This window comes from Tenrec ecaudatus, chromosome 1 (genome assembly GCF_050624435.1).
Source record: "Tenrec ecaudatus isolate mTenEca1 chromosome 1, mTenEca1.hap1, whole genome shotgun sequence".
In the NCBI taxonomy this organism is placed as follows: domain Eukaryota; kingdom Metazoa; phylum Chordata; class Mammalia; order Afrosoricida; family Tenrecidae; genus Tenrec; species Tenrec ecaudatus.
Genome location: NC_134530.1, coordinates 72,057,579 through 72,076,315, shown reverse-complemented (window position 1 = coordinate 72,076,315; position 18,737 = coordinate 72,057,579). Strand labels below are relative to the sequence as shown.

Here is an 18,737-nt window from a genome sequence, read left to right as displayed (position 1 = left end):
AGGGGAATGTGGGAGGAAAGGTAGTGGTGTTAACAAACCCAGGGACAAGGGAACAACAAGTGATCCAAATTGGTGGTGAGGAGGGTGTGAGAGGCCTGGTAGGGCATGATCAAGGATAATGTAACCAAGAGGAATTGCTGAAACTCTGGTGGGGACTGGGCATGATAGTGGGACAGTAGGAAAGTCTAAGGAAAAAAGGAAAGAGCTGGGAGGCAAAGGGAATTTTTAGAGGTCTAGATAAAGTCATGTACATTAGTAAACCAGCATAGTAAGTGGAAAATAGGTTCAACAAAAACAAGAAGGTATTAACAATGATACCTTAAGAGTACTATTCCCTGAGCTCAATCAGCAACCAAGCTAAAATGTAAAGAGTTAAAATCCTTCAAAACTGAATTCCTCATCATCATCCGTATCCCAGTGCAGAGCTGCAGCTGATGTGAGGTTATCATAGACGCTGTCCTCACTGAGATCACCGTCATCACCATCACTGCTGTCATTTTCATGCAAAGCGCAGTCTTCACTGCCATCCATAGCATTACTAATACTACATTTCTGGAAGGCACGTTGCACCATGTCTTCTGGAATGTCTTCCCATGCATCTCGAACCCACTTTGCTATTAACTCTATGTCAGGCTTCATGAGATTTCCTCCTTTTGTTAGTCGGGCTTGACCAGATGACATCCATTCATGCCACAACCTTCGCACAAGGCCTGTGAAAGGCTTATTCAAAGATACACGTCATAGGACGGTTCTGATTGGTTAGATGTGAGTAAGGAAACATTCAAAGCCCTGCAGTGTCAGCGGGGCTTTGAATGAACAGTGGAAAAACGGCAATCACCCGCAAGAAAACGGGCGCTCACACCGTTACCTGAGGCACCCTCTTGTATAAGCCGAACCCCAGTTTTTCAGCACATTTTTTGTGTGCCTGTGGGTTTCCAAGACTGTAACTCCTTATGGGAGTAGAAAGTGCTACCTTTCTCCCTAGGAATCACTGGTGATTTTGAGCTGCTGACCTGTGGTTAGCAGCCCAATACCAAACCACTACACCACCAGGGCTCTAGTAGCTTAGGTTAGGTACACTTTGATTCTCAAATTGACATCCTTGCTCTTCATTACGTTAAAGAGGTCATTGCAGCAGATATGCCCAATGCAGTAGGTTAACTGATTTCTTGACTGCTGCTTCCATGAGCATTGTGTGTTGACCCAAGCAAGATGAAATTTTTGACAACTTCAGTCTTTCCTCTGCATATCATGATGTTGTCTATTGGTTTAGTTGTGGGGATTTTTAAATTTCATTACATTGAGTTACATCCCAAACTGAAGGCTATAATCCTTGATCTTGTCAAAGGCCTTCCTATTTTTCCCTACCTCTCCACTTTACCAAGCATAATATCCTTCTGAGGCAAACTAGCTACAGTAACTCTATTTTCTAACTGCTAGGTGACCTGCTCCCCTTGCCCCTCCATTCTCCCAAAGGCCCGCATAACAATCCCGTGATACTACCTAATACCTGTTACTAGAGCCATGCTTAAAAAAATCGAGAACAAATGTTGGAGAGGGTGTGATGAGATAGGAATTCGTATCCACTGCTGGTGGACTTGTAAATACATACTGCCATTGCTGTGGAAGGCAATATGGCAGTGTCTAAAACAGATGGAAATTGAACTACCATATGATTCAGCAATACCATTGCTGGGCATATACTCAAAAGAAATAATAAATAATGAACAGATGGTTGCTCCCCCATGTTCATCGCAGCACAATTCACAATAGCAAGAAGTTGAAACAACCTAAATTCCCATAAATATAACAGTAGATTAAAAACTGGTACATACACACAAAGGAATACTATGCATCCCTAAAAAATAGTGGTGAAATTATGAAACACCTCAACTCGTGGGGGGATCTGGAAGATATTATGCTGAGTGAAGTTAGTCAGGCACAAAAGGACAAATACTGTCTGAGTCCACTGTAGTATGAACAAGCAACAGAATGGACAGAAGCTCAAGCTTGCAGGCCCTCTAGTCTTCTGGCTGGGGACCAGGCAGCCTGGTCAGGAGCTGGACCAGTGCCAGTGAACCATACATCATCTGCTTCAGGTAAGCATAGTGTAGGTCACTTGGCCGAAGGGCACCTCATGAAGGCTGGGATCAACTGGTTTGGGGAATGTGTGGGGGGGAATGCTGTCTGCTGAGTGGTAGTCATGTGGATCTAGGGTGAGGTCCTCCAGAGAGGGAGGCATCCCTGACAGAGGGATGAAGCTTTTTGATGAGAGGGGCAACACAGGAGAGGGAAGAGAGAAAGGTCAATTTGGGGAAACACAGATGCATGTATATTGGGACAGGGAGGAAAGCTGACCACCAGGTGAGGGGAGGAGAGACCAAGGATGCTCTTGGGATCATTAGGTAGGAAGCGTCTTTAGTGGTGTGCAGCTGGTGGGCAGAACTGACCTATTACATCCGGGGGTATCCCGTGAATCCAGGCTGAGTGTGGTCGAACACTGTGACCCTGCATCATCGGGGTCTACAGCATGCCCCAGAAGCTGCATTGGTGAGACCCCACATGGGAACCCCAGTGGGTGAACTGGACTCTGCATCTGACACGTGTGTAACCTGAAGGTTTAAACTGGAAAGCATGTGGTGTCTGAGGAAGCAGAAGACAGCTGTACCAAGAGTGGTGGACTGTTGGTTGGCCGACAAACAAGATCTCGCTACAACACTCTGTATGTCACATTAAGACACGTACTGTCTGGCAAGCCTGTGAAAGCTGTTCTGTTATATTTTGTTTATGCTTGTATATAATAGGGTGTCTCTCAGAGGTATGCCACCATTGGTGGTCACCCTCTTGAAACTGTGTTTTTTCTGTGTTTTTCAAAAAATGAAACCCAGGGACATCGAGCCTATAGGGAAAGAAAACATAACAAAGGTTTGGGGGGAGGGGCGATATAGAAGGGTGAGGACGAAAAGAAGGAAATGATGTCAAGAACCCCAGGAAGAAAAAGTATGTCTGGAGACTGATATGGAAGAAATTGTACAATTATGTTTGACATGATTGAACTATGGAATGATATGATATATGTATTAATTTCCAAGTTACAGCAAATTAAAAAGAAAGAAAGAAAAGCATAGATTCAGGAATGAGTTCTGGGCTTGTACTAAATCCTAGTTCCAACTTAAGAACACTTAGTTCTTACATCATGGCCCTGCTCATGACTCAACTTCATGAAAAGATCACTGAAGATAAGGGTGCTACAGAAAAGTGTGGTGAAGAAAGCAGATGGTGCCCTGCTATCAATCAAAATAGTGCCTGGTGTCTGAAAGGCTTGTATTCCAACAAGCAGCCATCTAAGTTAGGAGCCAACTAAATCCACACAGAAGAAGCAAACTGAGATAGTTAACATTTATTGTGCCAACATGGTCAATGAACACGTGGGAATAGTTGAAGGTGGGAGAGATAAATGGCTCTGTGAGCCTTGCCTCTCTTGTCTCTTGCTCTTTGATTATTGGACCAGTGTGTGGCTGCCTTGCTTGTTCTGTGCCTCAATTTGCAAGCTACACTACCAGTGGGACACCTAACCTGTGGATTGTGTGGCTATAATTTGAGGTTCCTTCAAGACCTGCTTCTCCACACTACTGGAATTTACATCTCTTGAGCTGGGGACTGTCGGACCCTGACATCTGGCTGACTGTTGGTGACCTGCTTGCTGTTTCTGCCTGTGCCTGGATAGCCTGAATTGCTCTACAGAGGACTACCAGCGGCCCTCAAGACTTGAAGGACTGCCAGTGTCTCATAACTGTGTGAGTTGCACTGAGCCATTTGTACGGCTTTATAATTTAATTAACTGTTTGTTATCTCTCTCTATATATGTTTATATAACTGTTTATTTCTTATGTTCTATCTCTATATATGTATATGTATGTATATATATATATAATTGTTAGCATTCTGGTTTTGTTTTTCTAGAGAACCCTGTCTAACATACATACCAACTTGTATGATCCCAAAATGACAATTAGAACATTCGAATATGTTGCAGAGAAAAGTATCAGAGCTAAAATTATGAACACCCAATTTGGAGAAGACCATGGAGGACAGTGGGAGCGCAAAATCCATCTACAGATGATCTAGTCAGACCAAACTGCTGGCAGATTTGCCCTAGCCAAAGGCAAAAGTCCCAAACAGCCTTACTATCAGGCAGAGACCATTGCAATCTTGATTATGCTGGATTGAATTAGGCACCAGACCAGTTGTCTTCCCCATAGACATGACCTGAATTTGTACTAGGTGCAAGTATCTCTTAGTTGTCCCATGGCAGAAATTTCTTCCCTGTATTTTTGGATGTCGATGGGGCTCTTTTCCATCCTATGCATCATTTATATTTTTTACTTTATATTAACATGATCTTATCCTTACCACCTTAGTGCGATTTGTCTTTCATTTTTTTCTGTTCGGTTTCCCAGCTGTAAGCACAGGTGGAATGGATGTATAATGACAATAACTGATACCATGTGTTATAGGGAATGGGGGTGGGGGATGATCAATAGGGAGGCAAAGGGGATTTGGGGAGTACACCATGATGGTGGGAGCAGGGAAGCACTAGAACTGATCATAATCACACCACTCAGTTTCAAGGAGATATAGCCATGTGGGGGAAAAGGCTCTAAGACAGACGTGTGGTGATTGCACAACTTCCCTTGATGTGATTGAACTGTTCAATTGTATAATATGTGAATTATGTGCCAATAAAACTGTTGAAAAAAAGAACCAAAGGTTCACATCTATTCACATCACAATTAAATAATTAAATACAAGAACTCGAGGCAAAGTGAAGACTTTAAAGTTTCCAGAGATAGAGAAAGAGAGAAATAAAGGTTATTTAATAAATATTAAGAATCAGAATGGCATCAGACATTTAGCAGTCACTCCAAAAGCTAAAAGCATACAGTATAATGCTTTCAAATTTTTGAGAGAAAACGATTTTCAAAATAGATAATAATTTAAATTTGAAAACAGAATAAAGACATTTAGAGTCATTCAAAACTTAAAAATTTGCATTACATTTCACCCTCAGTTATCAGGAAGCTACCCATATAAATTATTAGATGAATCTGGAGAAGAAAGACCAGTAAATAGTGAAAACTAGATGAGAAATAGAGGCGGTAAATAACATTCTGTTGGAGCTCACTCTAGGAGAATAAGAACAAAATCAAAGGGATCCACTTGTAGCAGTAGCAAACACAGAGCTGAAATAATGTAAATACTACTTTTTATTAAAAAAAACATATGATGAACACAGTGTGACATCAAAAGGTGGGATTTTAGTGATTCACTGTCACAAAGAAGTGACCCCAAACCCACAACTGTGGAGGAGATTGTAACTCATGGGGACCCTGATTAGACCAAGCAGAACTACTTCTTAGGGTTTCAGACAAGACGCCTAAAAGTATTAAATTAAGAGATACAATATAATAGTATGAGGGGGCTTTAAAGGGGTTGTGGGAAAATTCCATTATCTTTTAATTTCATTCTCCAGAAACTTTTGAAGTCTCATTGTATAATTTTACAAATGGAGATTTAAGTACCAGAAGAATCGCATAAAAGAGTTGAAATATACTGCTTTGAAGAAGGACAGTGGAGAGGTATGGGGAATATTGGGAGAGAGTCAAAGGACTGCAGTTTTTCAGTACTACTGTTTGAAAAAAGTAAAAATCTCTAGAAAATATATGAACTAGAAGACTTTAAATTTTGCATGTGAATTTTTTCTAATGCTGATGAGACCCACAAGATTAGGGTTAAATCACAGGTTTAACATGGGGGAGAAGATGCTTTGACCTTTCTTGTTGGAAATAATTCTTAAGCAGATCCCCACTATCTACTGTAGGTTCTACCGAAGCTTTTAGTTCTTTGGACCGAACATGTAATTTCTGTGGTCAAGCTTGCCTTTGGCTATAAGTTTGGCTGGGAACAGCTTCCCACACCAGCTTTAAGTTTCTGTTCAGCCCTTCGTGACTTTCTTCTTAGGGGGCGATTTGTATCTTCCTCTAATATCCCTGATCCCTATGCCTCTTTCAAAACACTCATTACACGGAATTTTCATTTTCTCTTTGAAATCTGCACCTGACTTAGCCACCTCCATTCGGACCCACCTTCCCTTTGTAGTCCTAGGACCTAGCACATGACTGCCATGCCAAGTTGGCAGAATGAATGAACAAATGAATGGGGCGGAGCATTTAAAGGGCAGGAGTAGGACAAAAGGGTGAGGGCTCCTTCCATTTTACAATAATCAACACATTGAAAATATTTCTGAAGTGGTTGGCTGGGGCTGTTCTCCACCTCACAAGAACCTAAGAAGAAAGTACATTTTCACTGGCTGGAATGAATGAAGGGTGGCAATAATCACGTCCAGATTTCGAATATTTTATGTAATGAATACATATTATATAGGATAACATACTATTTTAGAAACAACATAGAAAGGTGGTTTTTTTTTAAATAGACACATCATCACAAATGCACGATATTAGCGAGGTGATTAGAGACAGACTTGAGTTACATATTTCTTTCATCTTCAATTTCTGGCCCTTTAAATAGCCCCCTCCCAGCCACAAAAGCTTCCTCCTGAGTAGTCACAGCAGGAAGTTTCCCTTTCCCTACAGGACTTAGGTGTGGGGAGAAACTGGGACAGATTAAAAGAGATGCCTAGAACCACTGGCAGGGCCAGGAGGGCTGTGATGGGGAGGACCGGAAAGAAGCCAGCGCCTCTCTCTCCCAGCCTGGCCTGTTTTCTCTGCAGCCTCCTCCCCTGACCCTCCCTTCCATTTACCTTCTGGTGCCCATAGAGCCAGTGGGTGGGGGGCGCCGGGAAGCAGCGCAGGTCCCGCAGCAGCCGCTGCCTCCGCAGGTAGAGCTTGATGGCCTGCAGCAGGACCAGCGCCAGACAAAACACGAACGCTAGGTAGAACGGCCGCGCCCAGCGCGTCTCCAGCCAAGGGGACTCCATCCTTTTCCGCGGCGCAGAACCCGGCGATCCCCGGGAAGAGGGTTAACTTCCTCCAGCTGTTGGGGCGGATCCGCTAGCCCACAGCGACCCTGAGTGGTCCATGAGCGCGCCCCACTGCCCGTGGGAGGGGAAGAGCGGTGGGAGGGGCCGCTCAGGCCTGGGCAGGGGAGGCAGGCCTGCCTTTTAACCAGTTATCAATTTAGCCAGGACTTCTAAGACCAAGGAATGCCGCTGGAGTGTCATATTTCCCGAATTCAAAAACACGCGGACGCTGAATCTAGATTTTGACACAATACCGAGGCTGAGGTAATCGTTTTCTTCTTTGGCAAAAATAAATAGCAAATAGCTATGTGAGTCTGGAATTGTATGAAAAATTGCAGGGGCCTGGAGATTGGTGGAAAGGAGGCCTGGTGGCGCTGTGGCTTAAACGTTGGACTGCTCACCAAAAAGCTGGTGGTTCAAACCCAATAGCCACTTAGTGGGAGAAAAATGAGACTGTGTGATCCCGTGAACTTACAGTCTTGGAAACCCTGCAATTGGCCATGGTGAGTCTAATCAACTTGATGTCATGGGCAGGTAGGGTGAGGTGTAGGTGCTAATTCCTGGCATTTAGTTTTCCATATTCCTCTCGGTCCCTATTCCTTCCCCAGATAGGATGGGTGCCCAGCTAAACTCAGCTTTGTAATTTCTAGTTCGGTCTGCCCGTGGGTATTGTGCACTGAGGGTGGTTGGTGAACTTATGATTCATTCTCTTCACAGGGTCAGGGCACGGGAGGAAAGGCTCCACCTGAGACCCAACCCCACCCAGGCGTTAGAAAGCTGTATGGCTCCTTCTGAGGCCAGGGCAGTACACCCTGTAACCCCTTTGCCCCGAGGCTATGTTGTCCCAATCCAACATCAGCAACTGCATCCTCTATCTTCTTGAGGATGTTTCACACTAGTTCCTACAGCCTAAGAGCAGCCCAGGCCTTCCCGGGCCCTACTGCCATTTTCACTTTGGTGTCTTCTAAAAAGGAAGCACAACAAAATCCCATCTGCTCTCAACTTTCTCCTCAAACCATCCAAACTCCTCTCTAAAGGTTTACTATGAGTCCCAATTAACTGATGGCGGTGAGGGGTTTTTGTTTGCTTGCTTATTGAGGATGAAATGCTCCCGTGGGTTTCTGGGAGTACATCTTTTGGGGACTAGAAAGCCTCAGCTTTCCAAATCCTGATTTGGTGCTAGCAGCCCAACTCGTGACCCCTACAATACCAGAGCTCCTTGAGGAGGAGAACCTGACGCACACAGCTAACTTGGGGCTCCTGACCACTCCCACTTGCCTTTGTCCTCCAGGCAGGCTGGAGGAGTGCGCTGGTCACCCAACCCCCTTCTTCTGTGGCAAGACTGTCCTTAAGTGAGCAAAGGTATATCATATATGCCAAAAGGACATGCCAATGAGAGAGGAATTTAGAACAAAAATCTTTTTCTGGGCAAAGATTGAGTTTCAATAGTTACTGAGACTAGAAAGTTTTATTTGAGGTATCAAAGGTAGAACAGGGACCCTTTCCTTCTTTTGGCCTTTCTGTACAAAGATCTGCTGCACTGAGTTCCCTTTGCTGCCAGCACGGGCCAGAGAACATTGCAAACGGCCCAGTAGCATGACAGTGGGGAAAAACACAAAAAAATAAGACACCAAAAAGAAATCCTGCAAGTTATCCAGTGCTCACCTGATGACCTCTTCTATCTCACACAAGAGATGAGAAAAGAAGATGATTGATCAACTGCACAGAACCCAACAGAAATTTGTATACAAATGAGGCAATAAAATCAAGGCACTGTGATTTCAGTTTTGACTGAAATCATAGCTCAGCATGGCAACATTAGTTATCTCAAGATTATCAAAAGGAAATACATATATATTTGATTCATTAAAATGTGGAGATAAGTGATTACTTAATAAAAATGCAATTTTACAATATTTCAGACCATGGATCTATAGGGTTTAAAGTAGAAAGATCAGCTGGAGCCCAAGACAGCCTTGCATTGCACCAAATATGAGGTTCCAGAGATCCACTGCTCTGCTTTGCTTGTTCACTCACATAGTAGATAGGCATTGAACTTCCACTCTGTCCAAACCCTGTGCTAGGTACATGCTAAGAACTCACCATGTGGTGGGAGAGACAAGAAAACAAGCAAGTACTATTGAGTCAATCAGCATAGAAAACAAAATTGATATCCAAACCAAGCAGAGAAGGGAATAATGAACCCTATCGGATTTGGGGGAGGCAAGTAAAGGCAGAGATGCAGAAAGGGTTCTATAACTGAAGTGATGTTTTCATCGACTTATTCATCGATTCAATGGGTATTTTCCTGAGTACTGACCACAGACCAGGCACTGTGCTGTGTATGGCCCCTATATTTTTTTGGCCTAGCATCAAGTGGAGATGTTTCCTAAAAGACCAGAAAGTACCTTAGAGTGGGGCCAAAGTGGGAAAGGGCAGCTCACAGAGAAGAAAAAATAAATGAACAAAGATAATGAAATGTTCTGGAGCCAACTAAACACTGGCTGCTGATTAGCATAGCTGGATTTCAAGTCTCTCAGAACAATGTGGGAGCTAGGACCGCATGCAGGCCAACAGTCAGGCCCTGAGGGAGTTGGCAGACACAGTTAAGGATTTTGGACTCTACAATTAGCCATGAGAATCCACTGAAGGGATTTAAAATGGGAAATGACATGAGGATAATAATAATAAAATTTATGATGTATTTATTAAGTGACAAATACTATTCTAAATTAATTTGGATGCAATAACTCATTTAGTCCTCATTAAAAAACCCTTTGATGTAGGCATTGTTATTATTCCTATTTTATAATCTATGGAAACTGAAACAGAGAGATTAGGAAACGTGTCCAAGAATATCAGAAAGTAAGAAATGGAGTCAGAATTTGAATCTAGGCAATTTAACTTTAGATCCCAAGATTTTAACATTCATGAGAATACATTGGAGGTAGTGGCAGCTGGAGGGGTAGGGAGTAAGACTGGAATTAGTGTGCAAGCTGGTGCAAAGCGGTAGATTGCAGCCTTCACTTCCTTGTGACACAGCGTTAACCTGTGTGTCTGTGTCGGCCCAGGCTTCCAGCATGTGTGGGAAACTTGATATGACTCAGCCTCCTTTGCATTTGTCCCATATAATTGTGTGGCGGTCCCATCAGGTCCATCCTGACTTCAGAATGCACACATTGCCCTGGCAGTGTGAAAGGGTGAGTGCAATCATCCTCTTAGTGGACAAGATTGAGTCTTGGGGAGTTCCCTTTTCACCTAGTAGGTGTGGGGAGTAAGGGTTGACCCAACTCCCTCATGCTCAGGTGCTTCAGGAATTGTTTTGCAGCATGGGAGTGGCCGCCGGGCTCATGTTTGGGGAGCTGAGACTTCACTGCTGTCCTTGATCTACTTGTGTGGGTTCCACCCTCAACATTCATGTTTTAGCATTTAGCTCACTGATTTTTCATTCCTCAGAAACTGAGGCCTTCTTCTGCGTTTTTTTTTTTACACCTTTGTTGAAGAGGATCTTTCATTGTGTCTGTCTAAGGCACCCTCTTTTACTGAAAGCTCAAACCAAGTAGGTTTTGTGGCAGTTGTATAATCTGTCAACTTGCAAAGGGGTGGAGTGCAGCCTGCCAATCAGTTCACAGCTTGATGACCTCATTTGGAGGCGCCACAGAGATAAATAGCTAACTGGAGGCCAGACACACTCACACTCTGTTTCATCTTCGTGCTGACAAGACACATGGAGCTATACTGGAGCTGAAGGAGCCTCTGTCAGCACTGAGATGTTTCCATTACCACTGAATCCACTTTATTTTCCACCCACTGGGCTGTGATTTTCCTGAATTTGGTGTCATTGCATTTTTTTTGGTGAGTCTGAAGAGGAATTTATAGATTGGTATCGGATATATGGGGTAATATCAGACTTAGGGACTTAATCTGGCCTGGGCTGAGACGTTTTCTCAATATAAAATTGCTTTTTAACATAAAGCTCTTTCTTATACTCATATGAGTGTCTACGAATTTATTTCTCAAGTCAACCCAGAATAACACAGATTTCAAGAAAGAACAGACTATTTTAAATTTGGGGAGAACATAATAAATAACAAGGTAACCTCAGAAAGTGAGAAAACCTCATCAAAATATAAAAAAGAGAGAGAGGAAACTCACAAAGTCCTAGTAAACAGTAAGGGAAAACAAAAGAGAAAATGGCAAGAAATACCACAAACTAAGTGAAGTCATCACAGAAAATTACAAGGGACAAAGAAATCAACACCATCGCAAAAAAGCACAGCAAAATGACAGCAGTGCATTCATACCTGTCAACAATGATTTCGAATGAAATGACTTAAGTGCACCAGTCAAAGATGGAGCATGGTGAACATACATACAGGGGAATATTATGCATCCCTAAAATAGAATGATGAGTCAAACGCCTCATGACATGGACAAAATTGGAGGACATTACGCTCAGCCACATTAGTCAATCTTATAAAGACAAATATTTTATGACACCATTGTAAAGAAAAAGAGAAAAATCATTTTCACAGCAAAGAAAGATGTTGAAGATTAAGATGAGTCCAGGGTAGGACAGAGCATAACAACCTCATAGAGTTTCCATGGCTGTGATTCTTCATGGAAGCAGAACTTCTTCCGTCAGTATCAATGGTTCTTTCTCACATGCTACGTCCTGAAAGAGTGGACTGCCGACTAGTTCTTTTTTCGTACAGTGACTCTGTATAATCTTTCCATCTTCTTTTGAGGCTTCCTGCATCACTCAATAGTTTGCCCATAGAATCTTTCGAGAATGCAACTAAAAGCTTGAATTTTTTCTTGAGTTCTTTCAGTTTCAGATTTGCTGAGTATGTTCTTTCTCTTGGTATTCTAACTCCAGATCATTGAACATTTCAGCCTAGTATTTGACTTTGTCTTTTGGAGCTTCCCTTTGAAATTTTCTTTTCAGCTCCTTGACTTACTCATTTCTTTCATTTCCCTAGCTACTCCATGATTAGGAGCGAGTTTCAGAGTCTCTTCTGACATCCACTTGGATCTTGTCTTTCTTTGTTGCCTTTTTGCTTCCTTCATGAATGATGTTCTTAATGTCCTCCCACAGCGCATCAGGTCTTCTGTCACCAGTGTTCAATGCAGAAAAACTGTTCTTGAGATGTTCTTGAAATTCAGATGTGATAGATGCAAGGTTTTATTTTACCTCTCATGAACTTGTTTCAATTTTCTTCAGCTTCAGCCTAAACTTACATATGAGCAATTGATGGTCTGTTCCACAGTCAGCCCTTGGTCTGGGTTTACCTGCTGAAATTGAATTTACCATCATTTCTTCTCACAGATGTGATTCTTCTCACACTTTGATTTTTGTGTATTTTATCTGGAGAAGTCCATGTATATAGTTAACATTTGTGTTATTGAAAAACAGTATTTTTGTTTGAAAAACAGTAAAGTGAGTATTTATTTGGGAATTTACTAGCAACAATTACTTATACTTCAGAACAGACTATTGATCAGTTATGAATTAGTAGCTAGATTTAGAAAGAAGAGGTAAAAATACTGATGACAATGTGTCAGAGTCTTTGGTACCAGGTTGCAGCACACCTAAACTGACAAGAAAAGGAAAATAGGCCAAATTATTTTGCAATATGGATTTACTTCTAATAATGACAATGGTGTAGCAAAACCTCTTTACTTTCTTTGTAAGGCAATTTGAGCTTGGGAGAGCATGAAACCAGCCAAACTAAAACCACATCTTAATGTCAAGCATGCAATAAACCCAAGGAATTAAAAAAATACATTTTATTGGGGGCTCTTACAGACATTATAACAATCCATAAATCAAGTATATCAAACAAACTTTCACATATGATGCCATCCTCATTTTCAAAACATTATCTTTCTACTTGAGCCCTTTGATATCAGCCCCTCTTTTTTCCCTCCCTCCCCCATTCTTCCACCCCCATGAACCCTTAATAAAGTATATATTATTGTTGTTTTTTCATATCTTACACCATCCACTGTGTCCCTTCACCCACATTTCTGTTACATGTTCCCTTTGGGGCACGCGTGTGTGTGTATTATACATCCATCATTGCTATCAGTTCCCCCTTCCTCCTCTTTCCCATGCACCCTCTCCATACCCTCATGGTAACACTATTCCCATTACTATTTCTGAGGGGTTTATTTGTCCTGGGTTACATGTATTGAAAGCTCTTATCTGTACATTAGTACATATTCCAGTCTAGCCCAATTTGTGAGGTAGAACTTGGGTCATGATAGCGAGGGAAGGAAGCATCAAATAGCAAGATGAGTGTTGTGTGTATTGTTGAACTTTACTGCACCCTGTGTGAATCATTCCTTCCATGCGACCCTTCTGTGAGGGATTGTCCAATTGTCTACAGATGGGCTTTGGGTCTCCACTCCGACCCACCCCTCTCCTTCACATCGATATAATTGTTTGTTTTTGATCTTCCATTTCAAAGAAGGATAATCACATGAAATGCAGAAATTATTGAACAATATCATTGTGAACAATTATCAGATGCTAACAAAATTACACCAAAGATAATTAAAAATGACTTCAATTGTACATTGATAGAGAAGGATATATAGAAAATTACATTGGATTCAGAGGGGATATGGAATGACCTCATTACTGATGTCACATGCATCTTGGCACACAGCAAAAAAAATTCTAGGAAGAGGTTTACCTGTATTTTATCAACTACATTAGGCATTCTTCTGTGTGGGTCATATAAAATTATAGATATACTTATGAAGTATAGGCAATCCCAAACCCTTAATTGTGAGATATGTACATGGATCAAGTAGAAGTCATTCACACAGCCCAAGTAGATACTGTTGCTTTAAAACTAGAAGGGTGTATGGCAGAGTTGTATGTATTCAAGTTTTATGCTGGATAAATAATCCAAGAGATTATATAAAGAAGAAGGGAGTACCAGGATCACAGGAAAACTCGCTAACAAACTTTAATATACAGGTGACACAATGTGGCTTACCAAAAGTGGTATGACTTGAAACATTGAGTATTGATCATGCCTTAACAAGAAGAAAACAAAATCATCATAACTGGACCAGTAAACAACATCTTGATACATGGATAAAAAAACAAACTTGTTTGTTATTCTATTCTACTTAGATAAAAAACCAATGTCACTGGAAACAACAGTTAAGAATCTAAATGGTGTATCTCACTGGGTAGATCTGCAAGAGACCTCTTTAAAGTTTCAAAAACTAAGATACCCCTTGAGAACTAAAGTCAGCCTGATCCAAACCATAGTCTTCTCAGTTACCTCACATGCATGTGAAAACTAGAGCACGTGAGACCAAAAATGGATGCATCCAAGTTGTGGTTTTGGCACCAGAATACGAATTATACTGTGAACCTTCCAGAAGAGGAAGAAAATCAATCATGGAAGAAAAACAAACAGAATGCTTCTGAGAAATGACATGCCTTGGCTTGCTTACTTTGAACACGTCATCACAGCAACCGCTAGAATAGGACGCTCCTTTGGTAGAGCAGAAGGTCAGCAATGACAAGGGAAACCCTCCACACGATGTTCGATGGAATAGTCACATCAATGACTCAGACATACCAGCTGTCATGAAGATGGGACGTGACCAGACAGCCTTTTCTTTTATTATACATAAGCGTATCAGGCATAGGATCCAGTTCAACATCAACCAACAGCAAATCTCCAGATTGTATGTAAGTGAAAAAAATGAAGACACCAAAAGGTTGCCTCATAGGCAAGTAGAGCGGTTAGAGTTCAAAATCAGGCAAGCGTACTCCGGAGATTTTGTTGTTAATCATTAAGATAAAGGACGTGAGGATGTGGTTGAGTGTCCAGTACATTCTTGGAAGCCTCAATACTTTCCATGGAGCATTTCATGTTTGTTATACTTTAGCCAGCACTCTCAAGTGTTTTGTAGCAAGATATTTCAGAGGATCAACCTCACTTATTGGTGTAAGGGCCAGGCTCACTATCCAGGGCAGATTTTAGTAGAAAATTTAGGACAAATATAGGCCTAAGTATAGTGAAGTCACTGAAAAGAATGTCTACAGAGAATTTTTAAGGATATGAGAAATGCCTATAACAAACTTACAAAAGCAGAATTTAGAGCTTTTTTACTGTGTGAGCTCAACTTTTAGGAAAAATGTGCATGTCATCAAGTTTTATTAACAAGTAAATCTCTCCCATCCATCTGGTATCCAGATACTTCAATCAAAGGCTTTTTGAGGGCACTAATGAGGCCTTCTCTGTTTTCATGCTCCCATAGCATTGAACAGAAACGATGCCCACGCATGATTCCCAATAAATACTCACGGATTTGATGAATGAATTGGTGACAAACCGAAACCAATTCACTGCCATCTAGTCAATTTTGACTCACAGTTACTCTAGGACAGAGTAGAACTGTCCCTGTGGGTTTCTGAGGTTAGAAATATGTACACGAGGAGAAAGCTTTATCTTTTCTGCAGAGCAACTGGTGGGTTCAAACTGCCAACCCTGTGGTTAAGCAGTCCAACATCCACTAAGCCACTAGTGTTCCTTGAATTATTGATAGAAGAAGTGAAATTTGGGCTGCTTGGAGGGCCATCTTAAAAAGATTAGTTCCAGTTTAGGGTCCCCATTTGAAAAAAGAAATTAATATTCTATTCTGGAAACTTCTTACATTAGTTTAACAGCAAAAGAAAATCAGATGAGAACCAAGTAATGTCAAGTAAAGGGCAGCAGCTCGAAGTGCCTACTTCTGTGGGTAGGCCAATTAGGCACATTTTATTTTCTGGGTCTTCATAAAGGTAAGTTTGATGATGATGTAACTGAAACTGCGTTATTTACTTTTCCTCCTCTACCCAAACTGCATCTCTCAGACCTTTCAACCCAAATATTTGCTTGATTTCCTCACCTGATAGAAAGTGCAGGACTATGAAATTTCTCTTTGGCAGTGTATTTCATAACTTGCTTCCTAGAACGAAAGACAGAGGTAGTGATATTGTGAAAGTTTATTGTCCCAACCTGGCTGATAAACACATGTGGGGTTAATTGAAGGGCAGAGAGATAAATGGCTTGGTGAGCCTCGCCTTTCGAGTTTTCAGGTCTCTTGCTTTGTGATGGCCAGACCAGAGTGCAGCTACCTTAGTCAGTTCCCTGTTTCAGCTGGCAAGGCTCGCTTCCTGCAAGATATCCCCGAGGAGAAGCCATGGACCTAGCCTGATGCAGCCCTGGGTGCTGGAACAGCTGTATGGAGACCCCTGCCAGCGCTGAGATGCTTACACGTTCACTGATTCAGCTTTCCTCTAGCAGTCGGCGTCTTGGTGTGTTTTTGGAGAGATGGAGGAGGACTTTGTGAATTGGTGTTGGAAATATGGGTTAATACTGGACTTGTGGGCTTGGGCAGCACTGGTTTGGGATATTTTCTTGATGTGCACGTACCCTTTCTATAAAACTCTCTCTTATACATGAGTTTCTGTGGATTTGTTTCTCTAAAGTACCCAGACTCACACAGGAGCAAATGAGGAGCAAAAGAGAAAATGAGGGTTCTTTACCTCAATAGCCAACACAATGCCAGCACATAGTAGAGCCTCAAAAATGGGGACATTTCTGTCAGTCTGGTGTCACCAGTGGCTGTCAGAGTTCCTGGAAACCAGGCCTTGATGGAGAGAAAACAGACAAACCAAGCTCACCGTCACCAAGTCACTTCCAACTCATAGTAACTCTGTAGGACAGGTTAAAAGTGCCCCTCTGGGTTTCCAAGAGTGGAGACCTTTATGGAATCGAAAGCCCCATTTTTCTCCCGAGTAGTGGCTGATAGGGAGAAGCAGCTGGGAATGAAGGGATGGTGGTATTTCATGTCAGAGGAATCAAAGAGGTGGGGCTTGAGCTTTATCTCTAAGAGGGTGGGCATTTAGATAGGGTAAGGAAATAGAACAGTCTAGGCAGAATAATAATGTTAGCCAAGTTGGGAGTTAATTTAGCTATTTTTCAGTCCTTTCTATCCAATTGAAATAACTGAAAGGACATATATTCAATAATGTAGTAAACAAAGAAAGTCATAGAAACTAGGTCAAAAGTACCCAATTAGGAACATTGTTGTTGTTAGGTGCCCTAGAGTCGGCCCATAGCGACTGCATACACAAAAGACTGAAACACTGCATGGTCCTGAGCCGTCTTTGACATTGTTCCTAATCCTGAGCCCATTGCTACAGCCATATTGTCAATCAATCTTATTGAAGACCTTCCTCTTTTTTGCTGTCCCTGCACTGACCCAGCATGACGTTCTTCAAGGACTGATCTCTCCTGACAATATGTCCAAAGTATATAAAATGAAGCCCTGCCATTCTTGCCTCTACGGAGCACTCTGGTCACACTTATTCCAAGATAGATTGATTTTTTTTCCCTTGAGCAGTCCACAGTACTTTCAATATTCTTCCCCAATACCACAATTCAGATGAACCTACTCTTCTTTAGTATTCCATATCCATTGTCCAACTTTCACATGAATATGAGTCGATGGAAAATATCATGGCTTGGGTCAGGTGCACCTTAGTCCTCAAACGAACATCTTTGCTTTTCAATATTCTAGTTTTTATGGTTCACACAGTTGAATGTGTTTGCATAGTCAATAAAACACAAGTAAACTTAGTATCAGGTATATTCTCCCCTCAGCTTCTCCCTTTGGGAGTTTGCTCCTCCCCATTTTCCTACCTGAAGAAATGTAATCATCACTGAGATATGCATGCCTCTTCCCCCTCTGGCCCCATCTCGACTTCTTTTCCAGTAAGGTTTTCTTATCACTGGTGGGACTGTCTGTTGTATTGGGGTGACCTTGGCACAATTCTGTATGGCAGCAACTGAATAATCATCTCTCTCTCCCCAGATCTTGAAAAACTCACCCCAGCATAGGTGAAGTTTGTCCAAGCAGTTTTTAGGATATACATTTAGAGGGGGTGGAGTATGTTTCATGGACACTAGGCAGGCCCCTACCTCATTGCTTAGTGGTCTGAATTAGAAGAGTACATGTCCTGGGAGCAGTGGCCTGCCTTCCTCTTGGTGTCTATGTTATAGTAGTAGATTCATACATTATTTGCCCTTTTGTGATTGACTAACTTCACTCAGCATAATGGTTTCCAGTATTCATGTAGCAAGTCCTTGTGTTAACTGGGACTTTAGACTGTTCTTTCAAGGCACCCACAACATCCTTCATAGGCTACACCAGAAGGATTTAAGGTGGAAACCCTCCTAAGTGAACTGGACATTACCTCAAACACACCTGTAACCATTGCATTTAAGGTTGAAATGCCCGGTGTGAGAAGAGGCAGATGATTATTAGCCCAAGGGCATCGAACTAGAAACATTGAGTTTTGGTTAGAATGTCTTCAGGTACCTTGAGGGTACCCAATGAATGGTGACCCAGAACACCATATTCTTGCTATTTTAATGCCCTCTTTAATTCATTGTGACATGTATTAATCTGGTAGGTGTGACTCTATTCCTGTGAATGAAATTCCTGTTGTTTGTGTAAATAGTGTGCAGCCACTTAAGGGTTTAATCTGTACAATTCAGCAATTCATCGATTGCTATTCAAAGCTGGCCTATACTCATATGATTTCCTTTTCTCAGCAGTGTTTTAAATTCTATATCATTGGCTAAACTAATGACACTATCAATGCATATTAGTT

General features: G+C 41.8%; 1 protein-coding gene across 1 annotated transcript in view; it reads right to left on the bottom strand.

The window, feature by feature from the left end:
• Positions 1–7,139, bottom strand: part of CYP4X1 (cytochrome P450 family 4 subfamily X member 1) — a 56,349-nt gene extending 49,210 nt beyond the window's left edge. The window contains exon 1 of the mRNA XM_075555781.1: positions 6,824–7,139. Within this exon, the coding sequence (XP_075411896.1) occupies positions 6,824–7,000 (177 nt within the window). The 5' untranslated portion in view covers positions 7,001–7,139. The remainder of the gene's footprint in view (positions 1–6,823) is intronic.
• Positions 7,140–18,737: the final 11,598 nt, after the last annotated feature.